An 18,896-nucleotide genomic window follows, 5' to 3' on the forward strand; every position below is an offset into this window, starting at 1 on the left:
TTTTTACTTCAGAAGAGGAATCCAGAATTCTTGCGTGTGGCCATGAAATCCATCTGAGAGACTGTTGGCTTGTGCTGTTGTTTCAGTGGCCTCAGTGTGAAGACAGCCATGCACTGAGGCCTTGGGGTGGATCTATCTCCTCATATTGGCACAGAATACCTTGTGTGACTCAGCTAGACCGTAAAAGCTTCATTTACATTTTTTGGCTCTGGCTCCTCATTAGCACGTTCACTGCAGGGTGTTGCTCGTTAAAGAGCTAACGTCCTTAAACTGTCTGTTCAACGTCGTCAACAGAAGCCGTTGATGAAAAGGTCCCTTTGGATGGGAAATATTTACAAGCGAGCAGTAAGTACGCTGAAGGAGAAAAAAAATCCACACAATTTATGTGGTTTAGTGATGGAAACACAGTGTGGCACAGGGAAACCCATAACTCGGAAATTACATGGGTGCTCATGAACAAGATGGATGCTCGTGTGGAAGATTTTTGGCCTTTTCTTCACTTTTAACATCTCCAGCTCTCCTTAGTCAGTCTCTCTCTGTCTCAGCTCTGTATTTTTGGTCCTTGTTCGTGGGAGTTGCAGGCCGTTGGAGGAGAGCAGTTTGGGCTTCTCGGATGCCTCTGTGGCCTCTCGGTCAGTCAGCAGGCACACATGGGAGAGAGGCTGCTGTCTGAGCTGGCAGCTTCTCAGACACCCCGGGGGCCTGATCGGCTGTCAAACCTCAGCTCATGAAAAAGCCAACCAGATGGGGGAAGAGACAGGCCTGCCAGTGGAAACTTAACCACTTGTCTTCCAGCGCTCCGTCGACCCCTCTCCTCCTCTCCCCGTGGTGGTTCTCCGCCCGCCCCTCCCCAGAGTGCAGCAGGGAAAATTATATAGGCCAAAGGGTAGGCTAACATCCCCGGAGCCGTGAAACAGGAACGACTAACTCCCTGCTTTTGGTGTGAGAGCGGCTGTCACTCACTGTGCTGAAAGAAGAAAAGCACACTGTTGAAATTACGAACACCGTTTTTGAAGTTCCAGTCTGGCTGCAGAGAGATGTCTTTTTTCTCAGCGCTGCTTCTGTCAGCACTCGTCTGACTTGGAATGAAGGCACAAGGAGGACGTCCATGTAGCTTGTTTCTCATGAAGGGAATCTGTCAGAAAATGTCCTGTTCCCTCCTAATCACTTGACGACAAACATCTCTCTGTGCTTTTCCATGCGTTTCTGAACACGTGTTTATCGTGGAAGCAGTGTGTGATGATTTTCTATGTAGAGCAGCGATACACCTTCTGCCTGCTCCGCTCTGATATTCCTGCTCATACATCCCCTCAACACCTCAGCCTTTTTTTTTTCATCATCCTTAGCACACAGGCTCATTCATAAGCTCCAAGGCCAATTTATGCACATGCACGTTTCAACTGGGTGCCCTGAGGAGGAATGCGTTTCAACGTGTAGAAAAAGACCCCGTGCCAACTAGCCGACTGCAAATAGACTATTTTGATGAACTGCTGGCAACGTTATTCTCTAAACTTTGTGCATAAATGAACCGTCAGTCCTCTCCCCCGGCCTCTGTTTCCATGGGGTTTGGGAATGTGATGTTTGGAAAGAGTTCCACTCACAGTTGCTGTGTGTTTGTGTGGTTATTTTCAGATGAGAGACGTTCAGTTCAACCATCTAACCAGGTTCATCGGAGCCTGCATTGACCCTCCCAACATCTGCATCGTAACGGAATACTGCCCCAGAGGCAGCCTGCAGGTAATGTCTCCAGCTCCTATACTTTTACTCATTACCACTGCACTGCTGCAGAAAGGCACGACAGATGACTTTAGATCGGCGTAAAATTGCCAAAATTCTGCTCCTTCAAGTCCGCCTCCACTCAAAAATGTGTGTGCAGCACGATGTGTGTGCAGAGTTTGACACTCAAAGGCTGTTTTCACACACATTTGCTGGAGGGGAGTTTCCCTTTAAGACATGAATATAAGAGCAGGATTCAGTGACATCACAAGTTTGCAAACCAATTATGGTCCAGTGTGCAATTTGCACAAGTGCGATGTGTAAACTGCAGGTCACATCCACTGAGAATGGACTCTTCAGTGAAGGAGGGGGCATCTCGAGTCCAGCAGTTAAACCTTTGAAATGAAAAATATCTGCTATGTTTCAGTGAGGGAGAAAGAGTAGATGTAGGTTTGAGAATTTTCAGAAAGATAATTTCACTTTTTTGTGGAAACATTATATGAGACACAAAAATTATTATTCATAACCATACTTTCAAAATGCCTGGGGACGATCTTTAATATTAATCAGGCAATATTTGATTCTCAAATCATTCTTTCCTCATAAAATGAACTGTTCCACAAGTCAGCCCTCTGCACAGTCCCTGACATGAATCAGAATTTCTTGAGAATTTCTTGAGAAAGTGCATCAACAGAAAATTAAAGGAATACTTTGACATTTTGGGAAGGACACTCACTTTGTGCTGGAGCTTAAGACCATTTAGCTTAGCTTAGCATAAAGACTGGAAGCAGGGGGAAACAGCTAGCCTGGTTCAAAAATCTGCCATACTGCGCCCCTAAACCACACATCTTGTTTGTTTAATTAGTGTAAAAAGGCAGCACAGTGGTTTACTGGAGTCGACACAGAAGTCAGGAAGACATGGGCCAGCCGTCCACTGGTCACCAACAAATATTCAGCATCCAACAAACAACAATTTTCAGAATCATCTGATTGTGTAAGAAGTCATTTATCAAGCAAAGCAAAGCAAAAATTCTCTGGTTCCAGCATCCCTAACGTGTGGATATGCAGGTCATCTTTGTTTTATATTTTTATGAAGTGGATATCTTTGGGTTAGGGACTGTTGATGGAACAAAACAATCATTGGAAGATGTCAGCTTGGGCTCAGCAAACTTCTGATTGGCATACTATTTTCCATGCCACGTTTTTTACATTCAAGAAGTTCATGAAAAATAGGCAAAAGGGTTAAAAATGTCTTACCTAACAACAGGAAATCCTGGATCCACACCTCAAAACAAATGGCTTGTTTCTTGGCTCATGGCCAAACTCTCCACCAAACTTCACTGAAGTCTGTTGACAGCTAACAAACAAAAAATCACGAGCGAAAACAAAACCTGCTTTGCTGACGTAACAACTTCAATACTGACTTAATGCTGCTCACTGATGGGCTTTTCTTGTCGAGCACGGTGAGAGTAAACAGTGTTCGCATGGGCAGCCTTTTCAGCTATTCCTGGAAGTGTTTGTATCGAGCTCTGCCCACTGCGCTCTACAGGACCAGGCGAAATCCCCTTGTTTAGCCCACCATGAGCGCACAGTATGTGGTGAGCTCACCTTTGCCATATTTTTGTCTTTGTTTTATGTTCAATCGTTGCTTTGTGTGTTTTTTTTTATTCCAATGACGAATGATGCTTTCAGTGAACTTGTTCCTGGCCTGCACTCTGCGTTCCCGACACTCCAGCGGATTCTTGAAATGGACAAGCTGGAAGATGATGGGAAACTCTTCATCAGTCACATTTGTAGAGAAGGACTTTTCTGTAAAACTCAGATACTGCAGTGCGGACTAATTGTGATTGGTTGCGGTCCAAATATAATTTTTTCTTACACACACACACACACACACACACACACACACACACACACACACACACACACACACACACACACACACACACACACACACACACACGTGTAGACACACCACTCCAGACAGTTGCAAAGCAGACAAGTGCTATGTCACCATGGAGAGGCTACCCATGCAACTCCCACCATTACTTAAGTCAACTAGCTATTATAAGAACAGTTTGCTTATATATGACTGAGAAGCATTCATTTAATACTGGAAAAATAAATGAGCACGAATTGAAAAAACCTTGCACTGCGCTCTGTGTGCTGCTGCCGATGCTGCATCATCTGGCACTCAAATGTGAAAATGGGGCCTCGTCACTTTTACCCAAAAGGGGGAAAAGTGCTACCAAAATCCTGCTTGTTGCCAAAAATAGAGCTACCACTGAGAATGAGTGGAAAAAATGAAGGGAGTTAGTACTATTCTTGGTCCTAATGCGTGCTAGCACGGGCCCTGACAGCTTCTGGGCCCCGGTGCAGCTACACCTGTTGCACCAATGTTTATGCCAGTGCACAGATAGCTGCGAGTGATATGATGTGGCTGGAGGTCAAAGCTGGATGTCGATTCCAGTAACTGGCATGGCTGCAGGGCCTTTGAGGGTTATTCATTAACATCCTGCAGGGCTAAATTTATGACCCTGAGGATGAAAAAGGATATATTTTATCTGGACTGGAGGCATTTCAGTATTTAGTCCCAAAATAAACTAAGATAAAGCAGAAGTGAGATGTTTCTCATGTCTGTCAAAGTTTTCTGCTTCATGTTTGATTTGGTTTTGTTTTTTTTCCAGGACATTTTGGAGAATGAGAGCATCAACCTGGACTGGATGTTCCGCTACTCCCTGATCAATGACATAGTGAAGGTACGTGGAGGCCACTGAAAGAGCCGTAAACAAAAAAACAGAAATCGAAGGCAGGATTGAAACGTCGATTTATTTGATGCTTTCATATAAATATTGTCAAAGAGGTCATTTTCAATGTTATGTTAGATGCTTTGTGTGCCCAAGAGACACAGAAAAAAATGTTTCTGTTGCCATGGTTTCACATGGAGAGTTTGTGAAAGAGTGAGTGAGGCAGAGAAAGAGAGCAAGCTTGACCAACACACAAAAATGGATTTTTGGCACAGTACAGTGGATGAAACCACAGTAAATATTGCTGCTGTATAGTGTAAAGTAGGACAGAAACATAATCATGAACTTTGCTAAAATTTCCCTGCAGCTTAATCAAAAGTAATCACAGACTTACTTTGGGAGATTATTTTTAATCCTTCCTAACAAAGACCTTTTTGTCAGAGTGGTCTCTTGGACGCACTCGATATTGAACTTCACGCATGACAAAGCGCTCTGGCTAAAATTCTCCACACAGATAGCAGTGCTCTGCAGAGAAGAGGCGCTGATGAAGCTTTGAGGGACATTTGACTCACCGTTTCCACAAGATATTAAACATGAGTACACTGAGTACCCACCATCCCCCTCCCAGAAGAATTAACAGTAATTTCACAGACTGCCGTCCTTGAAACGCGGCCTCTTTGCAAAACCTTCAGCATACATCCACTTGTCAACGCGTATTATTTCCATATGTCTGGAAATGTGTGTTTTCGTGTATGATTTACTGTAGAGGAAAAAAAAGGGAGCGAGAGCACCCCTTAATGCTTGACTTCACGCTCCTCTCCTCCAGGGAATGAACTATCTTCACAACAGCTACATTGGCTGCCATGGAAATCTGAAGTCATCTAATTGCGTGGTGGACAGTCGGTTTGTTTTGAAAATCACGGATTATGGCTTGGCCAGCTTCCGCTCGTCCTGCGAAAACGATGACTCGCATGCACTCTACGCAAGTAAGTCCAGTTCGTTTATTGTGTCGCAGCGCTGAATCTTCAATCAGCTCCTGTTGTTTCTGACTGCGGGTGGTTTTTCAGAGAAGCTCTGGACGGCTCCTGAGCTGCTCATATACGACCGCCATCCTCCTCAAGGGACTCAGAAGGGTGATGTGTACAGCTTTGGCATCATACTGCAGGAAATAGCCCTGAGGAATGGACCTTTCTATGTGGAAGGCATGGACCTCAGCCCCAAAGGTAAACACAACTGTCTTTTATGGGCCTCAGCTGACCGCTGGGATCCTTTAAATCAGCAAGCAGGCAGCAAACTAACATGTAAGACATGAATGCTGATCAGGATCAGATCAGGACACACAACGTATGTCACTTGCCATATCTCTGTAACATTATAAAGCTTCTATACAAGAAACTAGCGAGAAACATTTCTGAAGACTGTTTAGATGACAAGGACAGAAAAGACGGAAGTTTCCAGAGTTAGAACTTCATTCAGGGACATTTCAAAGCTGACCTTTGGAAGGTCAAACCACTCTACGGTGGCCCTGCAGCTCCGTACTCAAACAAAGGAACACATGTTGGCCAGATGTCAAAGACAGGTGGAGTCACAAGAACCAACACATCTCATATCTGGTAGATTGCTCCTGAGAAACACCTCAAACAAAGCGCAGAAAGGGAAAATGAAGTACAAGAGTACAAAAAAGCAAACTATAAAATGTAAAAATAAATTAATGGCTATTTGTTGTACATCCTGAGGAAGTGTGAGCAGTTGTTGCATGTTGGTTTAAAAATTTCTATTCATGTATGCTCTTGAAAACTAGATATTTTATTTACTTATTCCATATTAATACCATTTAGTGCCAATGAGAAAACAACCCGAGCAAAACGCATCAGTGTACGACAAGATGCAGGCAGCATCAACAGCCATGAGGCAGCGATGCAACAATAACAGGTTTTCTTTGCATTGGCAGGATGAACCTCAAAAGCATCAGCAGAGGAAAAAACAGAGGGATAAACAGTAGCTCATGATAGCTAAGTGGCCTCCTGCCAACATGAGATCACTCTTGTGAAAATGATATCTTTGGACAACAGCCTTCCTGAGAGATCTCTTGCCTTGCGTTAGCTCTCTCACTGGAAAACTCCACCACGTTACTGTTATCTTCTTACGTCAGCTAAGAGTAAAAAAAAAAAAAAAAAAAAATCTGTGCTTAATCACTGCTCACACGTTGGCTCTTCAGCTTCCTGCACACATGTTGCGGTTTGACCAGTTTCTTCTACTTTTACCTCCACCGCCGCTTCTGCTTAGGGACAGCAGGAAAAACCTCTGGAGCAATCGAAGATCAGGAGTTCACATCCTCCATGTGATGACTTTCACTGGCTTTTTATTCATAATCGCACAAGATGCTGATTGTACAAATGCCTCATACTCCTCCATTTACAGCCTGAGAGCAGTGAAAGCTGCCTCCTGCTCCCTAGTGTCTGAATGTGTTCAATCCAGAGCTATAATTGTAATTTTAGGCTTTAAAATATGATTAGAATCTTCTAATTACTTTTATGGGTATTTCATGATGAAGCTAATAACAGAGAGGAGAGGATGTTAGGAAGGATGTCTCCTAGAAACTTTTAAATTGATGCGATTAATGGATCAAACAGGAGAAATCGGCAACAAGAGTTGATCAGCAGTGCCATCTACATGAAGGCTCACACAGCAGAAAGAGCACATGAACGACAGAACTATCAAGGGTCCAGGGTCGGAAGTTCACACAGTCACTTACTGCAGCTTAAGGAACAGGAGGGAAGCTTTAGTAACACTGCAAAGGCACTATGAGATCAGTAAGGAGGTATTAAAATGTACGGGTGGTGGCAGAATATCAGAAAGTTTTTCCTCAACAAAAGTCGCTTTGAGATTTGTTAAATGCAGTGTTTTGTTCTTTTATATTGTAAGGTGTTTCCGTTATTTTGTCAACCCAGTGTACACACATTTTTCACAGCGGTGTTCAGCTGCACGTAGTCCCGCTGAACAGAACGAAATGTGAAGTGAGCCTGATGATTCTAACAGCCTGGCACAAACACACACACACACTTCCATCTGGAGAACACACTCTGTCCTCTCTCCGCCGCAGAGATCGTTCAGAAGGTGAGGAACGGTCAGAAGCCGTACTTTCGGCCCAACACGGACAACAGATGCCACTCGGAGGAGCTGACCATCCTGATGGAGGGCTGCTGGGCCGAGGACCCGACCGAGAGGCCCGACTTTGGCCACATCAAGATCTACGTGGCCAAACTCAACAAGTGAGACTGGCACTTTTCTTCTTTTCATGGCCCAATGCTTAGAAAGCCCCTTCACTGAAATTTCAAAAGCAACCTCAGAAATCTCAAACACAAATATCCCACGAACAAATCTGCATAGCCTCGATACAGCTGGAGGTAAATGAGAGAATAGATTTTGTCCTTTGGGTAAATCAGTGACAGTTGAAGCAGAGCAGCTGGAGGACATCAGAGGGAAAACCAGAAAATGTTTTCTTCATAAAATACGGTCCAGTTGCACCAACATCGGCGACATAGTTGGTGGTGCGTGACGTAGTTCACTTCTCAAGGGACATTGTACCCAAGTTCCATTGCGCAAGAGCGGGCGTTCATGGCGCGGGCCGGGATGGAAAGAACGTTCTCCCTATTAGAAGTCAGTGAACCATCGCCGTGATGTTGAAGCTGTTATTTTGAGGTAAGATTTAAATGACTGGAGAATGAATTATGGCAAAACACAAGGAGCTGGAAGCACTCTTGATTGAATTAACTACACTTCCAGCCTTGTTTTCAAAGCGGAGATAATTTGACAAATTGAAATGGACGGAGGCCGTTCTTTCTCAGGCTATCACTACCTTCTCTGCCAAGCTCGAGATCTGAACGCTGTGTTGAGAACCCGAAGTCCCTTTGACGGCCGTGCAAGTTGATACGTTTAAGAGATTCAAAAAGGCAAACGGGAAAAAAGGATCATGCTCTGGAAATCACCAAGACAATTTCAGATAAAAGGCTGCTTGTGATTCCTGACAAGCAGCTACAGACAGGAAGTGCTCTTTGCTGCCTTTCCATCTCTGAGTGTGTGTGTGTGTGTGTGTGTGTGTGTGTGTGTGTGTGTGTGTGTGTGTGTGTGTGTGTGTGTGTGTGTGTGTGTTTATGTAAGAAAGGGTAGTGTGTGAGTCCATGTTTCTGGTATTGTTTTCAATGATCCCATGAATCATTCATATGCATATTTTTGGTTGTGAGTTTTGTGTTGACGCAGGAATGGAGGAACATGTTTTCCCTTGAGTAGGGCAGCTCTGTCAGAAAGAGTTAGTGTACGAAGCATCCCTGCTGACATTAAGTGACATTATAGAGCACACACACACACACACACACACACACACACACACACACACACAAGAACACACTCAGGAATACACAATTTCTAGCACATTTTTGCATTTGAACTAGAGGCTGGTAGGAACTGTATGGGGAAGTTGACCATACTAGTATACTATATGTACAGATAAGCATTAGCAAGTTATCACATTCAGTTTTTCAGGTTTTATTATAACTTTTTTGAAATCGGGGTTGTAAGATGAAAATAATCAAGTGAAGTCGTACACTACACAAGCTTGATGCATTCAGTCAACACATCCTCATCCAAGGTCATCAAGTACCACCGGCGCTTTGTCACACTCCTCTGTGTCCCCATGCACAAGGTGTCCTTTAGAGTCTGTGTGCGACCTGCAAAGCCTTCCTACAAGAAAGCCTTTCTACCACAAGTTTAATGTTGAAACACCCTCAGTTGTGAAAGGGTCATAGTTTGGTTTAGGTTTAGGCATCAAGAATACTTGGTAAGGTGTAGGAAAAATGTATTATTATGGATCCCTCTGCTTTTCTTGGCAAGGCCTGCCCTATGTGCCTCTGAATGGCTTATCCTGATACTCTCACCCTAACCTTAACCACTCTCACTCCTCATGCCTAAACTGAACCAATCCAACCAACGGAGGGCAACCAGTCAGAGGCAGAATAGGCCGAGCCTTGCCAAGAAAAGCAGTGGGATCCATAATAACCCAGAAAAAACATTGACTTTAGGTTTCACACGGGAAACAAACCCTGGTCTCTTGAGCTCCACCTCCCTAAGGTCACTCTTTTGAACAGTTGGTTTGACCATCTAATATTGGCACGGATGAGTTTGCATTGGAGACAGCTGAAAGCCTGCTGCGTCTCTTACAGACGCTCAAGGTTAGTGAGTCTGTATGAGACGCTGAGGGGCCTAACAAAATGTCAGCATTTGATCACCTGTGAATGATTCACCAAAGAAAATAACGGAGAGCTTATCTCATAATGATGACTCACTGTCTCATAACAACGAGAAAAGATGTCAGAATTGTGAGAAAAGAGCTGAGAATCACTAGAATACTATCTCATAATTATGAAACCTTTCCCCATGAGATCTTTTCTAATTATGAGATAAGGAAGTCATCGTTAAGAGATAAGGTCTACAGCTTTTTCCTTCAGTAAATACACTGTGCTGCTGTAAGACACAACCGCATGGATCACTCATTACAGATGCGTTGTGGGATTAATTGGTTTTCAAACACACAGAATTGTACATATAAGCTCCTGATAAATTTCAAATGCTCAATCCTGATTGCTGCACAGAAGTAGGTGACATCACTTTGTCCAAATTGAGACATCAGTGAGGAGAACACAGAAATACAGAAATCTCTCATATGAAATAACCAAAACTGTTTTAACTTTGGAAGAAAATACCCACCATCACTCAGGGCCTTTAAATTCTTGCAAGATCCCAGAGGTTTTCAAAAAGGAAATACGCAGAAAATTGTGCACAAAGAGATGTGGAAAATTTCAATTTGTTATACTGATGCGGCCATAAAACAAACATGGCGCCTTGGGTTTGAATGCTTCACTAAATAAAAGCACATATAGCTCCAATAAATGTTGGAACAAGTGGATACAGAAATACACATGTGACATTGCTGTATATGCAATTCCACATGTTACAAAGGCATTACAGGGTATATTTCAGGGTAAAGTGAGGGCTGAGGAGGTAATGCAGGCTGAATGCAGATTCAAGCTGCCAGAGGTTTTAATGTTCTGCCTGCCAGCCGCGGTCGACCTTTCTGTCCCGTGAGTTTTGACATGGAGATCAGGATACGGGTCATGGTTCATTACGCTGAATGGCAACTTGGAAGCTTTCTGCTCCTGGTGTGGTCGTGTGTGGTATCTAGCCGAGCTTCGGATGGAATTACGCTTGTATGTCACAGGGTGTAGGTGCCTCTGGCGAAGCAGCTGATGGACAGTGCAGTGCTGAATTTCACCTGTTTCAACCACTGGATGCATGTGTCATACATGGCCAGCCCACGGTGTGCTGCTGTGTTTGCATTCTTCATTTCATTTTGTGATACTGAGCGATAAGCATAAATCCAGCTTTAGCCATGCATGGTCACAGATTACAGCTAATGCACCAGTGATGCTTCCCGTCTGCCTTTCATAGCTGCTCCAACTAGTTACAGTATTCAATATTCTAATTATTATTTATCATTTTAAAAGACTTGCTGTTGACTTTAAGTGCCATTAACAAGCTATCCATCATCATGAAGATTCCACTGCCTTTATAAATTTAGTCTTTTTTCCACACAGCGGGGTGATGAGAAGGATACTGTGAACTGTCCTTTTCTGCATTGAAAGGTTGCTGTTCTCAGTCGATTTGTGGATACCAGACCATCCTTTTACCTCATCAACAAGGAAGAGTTCAAAACAGTTACTGCACACAAATGCTTTAAGATGCAGTAATAATCGGCCAACATAGACAACTAAAATAGTAACTGCTTAGAAGACACATGTGAAAATTACCTTTGATGGGCAGAAATGTAAAGTACATATCATATGTTGAGTATGCAACACTACAAATCCACATGTTGATTTGGTGGAGGAGCAAGCTAAAAACAGGTGCTTTGGGGAATCTATAAACAGATCTGTGCCCGGTGTTTCCCTCAGCCTGACCTCTCCTCTGTGAGCTCTGATGAGCTCGGTGATGTATGGCTTTCCATTTGCAGCGGAGAGCTCGACATGATTGACATCCTCAGGAGCACTCAAGGATGCTCTTGACAGCCGCACGCTAAGCCCCTCCTCTTGTGTGTGAGGCCCGTCGTCACAGAGGCCTGTGCCTTAATGCAGTGTTTGCCGGTTATTTTCATTAGGTAAATGCATGTTGTTGACATGACGTGATGGATGGGCTGTTATTTTTGGTGCTTGTGTATGAGCTTTGGCTTGAAGGGCGCCGTAACAAGAGGGGTGTTCAGCAGTAAACGTGTGTAACACACAGGGAGCTGACACTTCGCTCACCATGAATAGCCGACCTCTCCATGCCGACATCAAGTCTCCCACTGCTCGCCATCACTGCTCATACTGCAGAAAGGATTCGTTACACTTTCTGTTCAGCACTGAATTGTTTCTAAACTGTTTTTGCTGAAGCAACTGGCACATCAGTCCACAAATCTGAGGAGAATGGAACTTCTTAAAGCATGTTTGCCACTATGTAAACAAGAAAGCACTCAGAGCGCGCATACCTCTGCCAAGACTGCACAGCGGTCTGCATTGTGTTTTAAATAGTAGAGAATGTTTTTAATTTTTAATCAGCTAGTCTGGATCCACATCCACATCAAAATACACAGTGACAGACAAATATGCTGACTGGCTGATGACAGCCGTGATTTCCTGAAACTACGTAAAGCCTGTTTGGCTTTGTGCAGTTACCTCAGTTGGTCTAAATGCATCAAGTTGCTGTAGCGTTTCACACATGGACGTGTCGTCTGCATTTGCTTGCAGTTGCTGCATGTGTCAGTAATTTTCTAATAATTTCATAGTAAGTTTCCTGGAAATAATTTGATACAAACTACAGGGAAAAAAATCCAGAGACAGTCACTGGAGTTTGGCCAGTTGTGTTGTGCGTTGGAGCAGTTGATGAGATCCAGACAGACAGAAAACTTCTCCATTTATACACAAGTAAATAATCACGTATTATTGTACGCTTTTAATTTTATACTCGTCTGCAGACAAAGCTCACATTTTTACATGTTCAGATGACCTGCAGTGCACTGCCTAAAAGACTCCAGCTTATGCTAGCAATTACGCGGAGCTAATTAAGTGGACATGTTCCAATTGCAAACTGTCCGTTTTCCCCAAAATTAATTACATCATCTTTCCAGTTCTTTTTTAGGAAATTATAGGAAATAAAGCATTACTAGCAAGCTCATCCAAATAATTGCAAAATGTTTGGTTGAAATCGGTTGGAGGATTCATGGAAAAGTTCTTTCACACAGCGAGCAGTTACTGCTACAGATGCAGTGATGTTGGTTCTGTATTTTGATTGGTCAGCAGTAGGGCGCAGCTCCATCACTGTAGCTACCAATTACCTCTAACGGTTGTCGGCTAATTTTACTCTAATATTTTTTTAATTACATTTGTTCACAGCAGGAAAATAGGGGTACAGATCAGACAGTAGCAGTAAAATTTGCTCCTAGATCGTTTTCCTTGTGTGGTTTCTGTGGTTGTCATGGTAACATGGCTTGCCACGGCAGCACAAAAGTTCAAGCATCGTCAACTCAGACGTCAGCGGCGCATAGCCTTGTGAGACACAAGAGCACCGACTACCCCCCCTCTCGTTACCGCCGACCTCGGTTTCATAGCTGGTGACTGCTTGTGGTCTGAAAGCTGATTGGAAAGCACAAACAAGAAGTTCTTGATGAATGGACAGATGGTGGCGTACTGACAAACCTCAGTTGTGCCTCAGTCCGTGGCCTTCTATCAACAGACAAATGCATGGTAACAAACGAGTTATCTGATATGTCTTCACTTGGTTTTGGAACTGGGTGCAGGATTGAATCACTTGCTGAAATGATTCTTTTCTGGCTTCTCATCTCTTTAGCGTTACGCTCACCGTACACACAGCTCTCAGTTTCCACTCTTACTATTAGTTTGGATGAATGGTGGTAAAATGTGGATGTCTGTGATTCTCAGCGCATGGACGGTGATTGCATTCAGAGCGTTGATACTCATCACCGTCTCTCATGTTTCCCTCTGATGTTTGGTTCTTTAAACTTAAACAACATGTGGGTGTGTGTAGGATCTGTGACCCACAAGAAGCATGGCCGGATGCCAGGCATTGATGCTTTTAGCCGCCATGGTGGTGTGGATGACTCACTGTCTTGCTCCGCTGGAGTAAATGCGTGTACATGCATGTGTGCGTGTGTGTGTGTGTGTGTGTGTGTGTGTGTGCGCGTATGAAGCATATTAAGCATATGAATGTTGAAATCTCCTGAGGAACACACATTACACAACATGTGTATTATATAGTTATAAAATATACGTTAACTGCTACGAGTGCAGCAGCAGAGACGTAAATAGAGGCATTTCACAGAACGTTTGGGGTGTCTGGTTTCCTTCCATGTTGGAAGGTAACAACAGCTGCTGTGTGGTCATATGTGACTGATACTGTGTACAAACACATCGTATACAAGATAAAACAGAAATGTGTTATTGGAGCAAAGCACAGTTCCTGTTGTAGCTCTGAATGATTAGACATGTACACCGCCATTTAACCCCTGAAGGCACTGCAGTCATTATTACATTAAAGTATTAATGCTGAGAGAGCTGAGCTTGTGTTTCTCAAACTGCAAAGCTGCTCAAAGTCTGTTTATTTAGCATGGTTAGTGCTACGCAGCCGCAAAAAATCCTAATGATCCTGATGATCATCTCCGTTATCTCAACAAAAATATTTTAACAGAAATCTGTTAGAAACTGGGCATTTACCAGGTCAAGAAGGTCTGACCAAATTATGTTGTTGCAACCAGAGTTTTTGGAGTTTGACCCACTTTTGGGACTGAAAATCTGGAGCCTTCATTTCCTCAAATTCTACCACAAGTGTCAGTCCTTAGACTTGGTCAGTCTTCACATTTGTGGTTTGACACTTACTGTATATAGTTTTCACCTCGAATGGAGAAGTTTTATTTTACTCTTTTAAATCCGACTGGATTTGAAGTGGTTAAAATACAGATCGTTTGTCACTTAAATCTGATTGGTGGAGCCAATTCACAAAGCAGTTAGAATGATATGACATGATAAACATGTGTGAGTGCAGATAACCAAAGGGAATTTCATCGATTTTAAATACCAAAGTCTGTTTGCAGTACTACTGTAGTATATGTGAAAAATATTTTTTAAAGACCGCTGTGGCTCCAGAGGGAGCTGTGTGAAGTCTGATAAACTGCCTCAAGTGATGTCACTTGAGTCAACATTCAAGTTTAGTTAGTTTAGCTAGCAACGTGTGAATGCACTAACTGCTACTAGCACAACACACCCAAATCTCTGACTGGTGGTCGAGTTGTATTGTGGGTAATGTAGGCAGATCTCATCACTTACGGATAGGACTGATGGACAAAACCATGAAAGATGACGCTGGCCAGGTGTTTGTGTGGATATTACCTAATTCTACTCTGTGTTTTCCATAGGGAGGGCAGCACCAGTATTCTTAACAACCTGCTGTCCAGGATGGAGCAGTATGCCAATAACCTGGAGAACCTGGTGGAGGAGCGAACACAAGCTTACCTGGAGGAGAAAAGGAAAGCCGAAAACCTCCTCTATCAAATTTTACCACAGTAAGAAAAAAATGATTAATCACTTTCACAATTTGTCCTTCCATCCAAACGCTTAAAACTCCAATTAACCCAGCAAATACGGTGCGTGTTACCAGCGTGGCTCTATGACAGGCTGTCAATTGTGTTAAATCCCTGTATTAATTAAAGACTCCAAATCCCTCCCAACACTACATTTCATTAACAGATACACGTTTCCCCGTGGTGCGATCTCACTGTAGATGAAAGGAAACAGAGGGAACTGACAGGCAAACTGCTCATTAAGGCATTTGAATAACACCACAGAAGCAAATCCCATCTTTCTCGCCCATTTATCCTCTTTTCCTGCTTCTTCAAAGCCATCCAGACAGATGGAGAAAGGCCTGAGAAAGGACAGATATTATTTCTCACTTGCCCATTTCTGGCACAGCGCTTTTGCCTTTGGTATTATTTGATTAGAGAAAATTAGCGTGAGCAGAATTAGCAAAGATAAGCTGATGTCTAGTTACAGTAGAATTGAACGTGCCAGGCGTTCTGTAGTTGTGTTTTAGGAAGACTTTGAGGATTTTTAGCTAAACCTGACTAAATAAATGTTTCTATGTCTTCAGGCATTTGATTTTTCTCCTCTGATCTGCCCTTTTCAGAACTTATTTTACTGTTTCGTGGCATGAACATGTTGACCTCACGTCTCTCTCTCTGCACGCAGTTCAGTAGCAGAGCAGCTAAAACGAGGGGAGACGGTGCAGGCAGAAGCATTCGACAGCGTCACCATTTACTTCAGTGACATTGTGGGCTTCACGTCCATGTCTGCAGAGAGCACACCGCTGCAGGTACACAGCAATCAATATGTCACTGCAATCCTGTGAATCATTCCCACTCTGCAACTCAGCGTAGCTTTGTGTTCGTCGGTGTATCTTAAAGATCCGATGTTTGAATCTTCTTTCTCTATTCATGCATGAAAGTGCTCACCAGTATCAGGTCTCTACCTACGGTGTGTCTCATAGTTCCCACAGTGTGTTTTCCCACACATGGGCTGCAACTCAAAATAGTGCAGTTGTTAGATGGAAGAGCGTGTTGACGCAGAGCTGAGTCACATTTGCCACCACATATCTCCCTCTCGCTTGGATACCAAAGGGAGGTTACTGGACCAAATACATTATCATAATGCCACATCCAGGCAGAGGCTCTGAGGTGGTGATGGACACCTTCGCGTGCAGTGGGGATCACCTCAAGAACGGACATGCTCTTCTTAAGTTCAGCCTCTTTATCTTCACAAGTTGTGGGAAAGAACCAATTATGCTTCTTGAGCTGGACAGAATTTCAAATGAAGGATCTTCAACTGAAACAATATGAATGCCGTTCACTGCATTTCTATGTGCATTTGAGAATAATACAGTACGATAAAATACTGCTAAATACAGAGGAGGTGACAGACCCCAAAAACCTCCACCTGCAGTGGAAATGTCCATCCGTGTTCCCACTGTCAGCCAGTCAGTCGATGTGCTGACCTGTAATTGCAGTGGCCCTCCTCGTGCACCCTAACAGCCATTTGAAAATGTTGTGCATTAGTGAGATACATCACTCCTCTAATCATAGTGAAACCCAATTTATGAACATATGAAGGATGTCTCCTGCATCGAAAAGGTTTTAAGTATAATTACTGTATAATTATAAATCTGTAGTACAATTAGATGATTAGAGAGATTATTCACCTTTCAATGATTTCCACTAAAATATAGCTGTGTGGAGCTGCTGAAGGGTCTAAGGATGAGACAAGGACAGTCATAAAGTGTTTCTTCACCAAAGCACCCCAGAAATCCTGTTTGAGTGCCAGTACTGCATGTTTTTATAGGGAGTAAAATTAACTTGCAGATATTTTAAGAGGAAGGACATGCATTGAGCATGAGCTTGTTAGGCCTCAAGGATGCACACAGTATGTTTTGATGAGTGTAGATGTAAATTATATTTGTTTACAAGAAAACTCCGATTTGTTCAGGTTAACACAGTAGAAAATATAGGCCTCTTTTAATGCTACTTTTACATCAGTGATATAAACAGACCGTTAACAGCACCAGTAAACATCCAGAACCTAGATTTCATTGTTTTCTAACTGACAGCCCTCACATTAAAAGACCTGTCAATCATGCGAGTGACTGTAGGTTCTCGTCATGTGTTTTGAGTTTGGGTGTGAATCACGCAGTGTGCCTTTAAGAGTTCAGAACAACTGGATCTGAAGTTTCTCACAGTTTAGGTCCTGCTCTATGACAGTTTAAATGTTCTCATTCACTCCACACTGCTCACTCCCAAAGTACAGCACAGAGTGTCCTGACTGCATCAGGAGGAGCCAGCTGTGTTTTATTTCAAGTTTAGTCACAGTTCTAAAAAAAGTGAACATTAACAGATGATGAATAAATGACAAATTGTTCTTTGAATAAACAGCCAACCTCTGACATGACTGCTGCATCACAGCTAATTACGCCCCACACTTTGTTCAATTTAATACAGATTGTGTTTGAAATAGTCCATCTGTGGATTTGATTGATGATCCTGTAAATGTGTGTGTCAGTGAGCCTCAGCGGGCAGTCGTCCAGTGACAGACAGATAATGTGGGAGAGTGTGAAGCTTTGCACACACACTGGTCTGTCAGTGTTTAACAAAAGAAAACAGTGTAAACTGTTCATTTGAGTCACTATTCTTTCATCCGACATAAAGACTTCAGGACTTATCCCGTCGCTTTACAGGCGACATATAATTAAAACTCCTCTGTGTCTCTCTGCAGGTTGTCACATTGCTCAATGATCTGTACACCTGTTTTGATGCCATCATTGATAACTTCGATGTGTACAAGGTGAGTCAGGATGATCAGTGGGAATAATTATAATTATAAATTTGCTTATTTGTTTCTAATCTGGAGTTTATCTCTTGAGTACAAGCATTTTATAGTGTGAGGGCTGAAATAGGGAATAACAAGAGTCTTTATGCTCTCGTGATCTACTCACTGATGCATCCCAGAATCCTGGGAATACAGCAGCAAAATGATATGACTTTGTCCCTCAGGTGGAGACCATCGGAGACGCCTACATGGTGGTGTCAGGGTTGCCGGTGCGGAACGGAAAACTACACGCCAGAGAGATCGCTGGGATGTCGCTGGCTTTGTTAGAGCAGGTCAAAACATTCAAGATCCGACACAGACCCAACGATCAGCTGAGACTCAGGATAGGTATACACACAGGTGAGTCCTGAACCTCCGCCTGATCTGGATCTGGAGTGTGCATCTGCTCCGAGGTGACCTGATTCAGTTCTCATAATGGCTGTTTTCCATCCTTCCGAGGTGTCCTTGACCAAAGCGTCGATGAGTCAACACCATCATTTACTTTCTTGTAGACAAAAGCTGCAGTTGCTCTGGGCAGCCAACTGAATATTTTCCTCAACAACCAACAAAAATGTTGATTTTCTTACTCACAATGCCGTGTGCAGCTGCATCGATCTCGTCCCTGCTTGTCCCCAGTTTTGGGGCCATTTTTCTGTTGCTATTTTTCATTGATTTTCGCTATTTTTCTTCCTCTGGCACATTCTTAATTTGCCTCGTGTCCATCAACAATTGACTGGGTTCTGGTAGGAAAACAGCCCGTAATGAGCACAACACCAGACCCTTTTGAATTGTCAAATAAATCCCAAGATGCGGGCAGTGAGTCGGGGGTCTGAACGAGGCGACTTGAATATTGTTATTATGAGAACTTAGACAGTGGATCAGCTGATTAAAGAGAAATGTACTTGTGTTTGATTGAACT

At 43.2% G+C, this 18,896-nt stretch overlaps 1 protein-coding gene across 1 annotated transcript in view; it reads left to right on the forward strand.

Moving 5' to 3' along the window:
* The window catches only part of npr2 (natriuretic peptide receptor 2), a 52,895-nt gene that overhangs the window by 29,505 nt on the left and 4,494 nt on the right, over positions 1-18,896 (forward strand). The window contains exons 11-19 of the mRNA XM_070988966.1: positions 1,633-1,737; positions 4,404-4,475; positions 5,290-5,449; positions 5,531-5,686; positions 7,567-7,735; positions 14,983-15,129; positions 15,812-15,935; positions 17,885-17,953; positions 18,163-18,337. Coding sequence (XP_070845067.1) covers positions 1,633-1,737; positions 4,404-4,475; positions 5,290-5,449; positions 5,531-5,686; positions 7,567-7,735; positions 14,983-15,129; positions 15,812-15,935; positions 17,885-17,953; positions 18,163-18,337 — 1,177 coding nt within the window. The remainder of the gene's footprint in view (positions 1-1,632; positions 1,738-4,403; positions 4,476-5,289; positions 5,450-5,530; positions 5,687-7,566; positions 7,736-14,982; positions 15,130-15,811; positions 15,936-17,884; positions 17,954-18,162; positions 18,338-18,896) is intronic.

The sequence above is a fragment of the Chaetodon trifascialis genome, chromosome 20, assembly GCF_039877785.1.
Source record: "Chaetodon trifascialis isolate fChaTrf1 chromosome 20, fChaTrf1.hap1, whole genome shotgun sequence".
NCBI lineage: Eukaryota > Metazoa > Chordata > Actinopteri > Chaetodontiformes > Chaetodontidae > Chaetodon > Chaetodon trifascialis.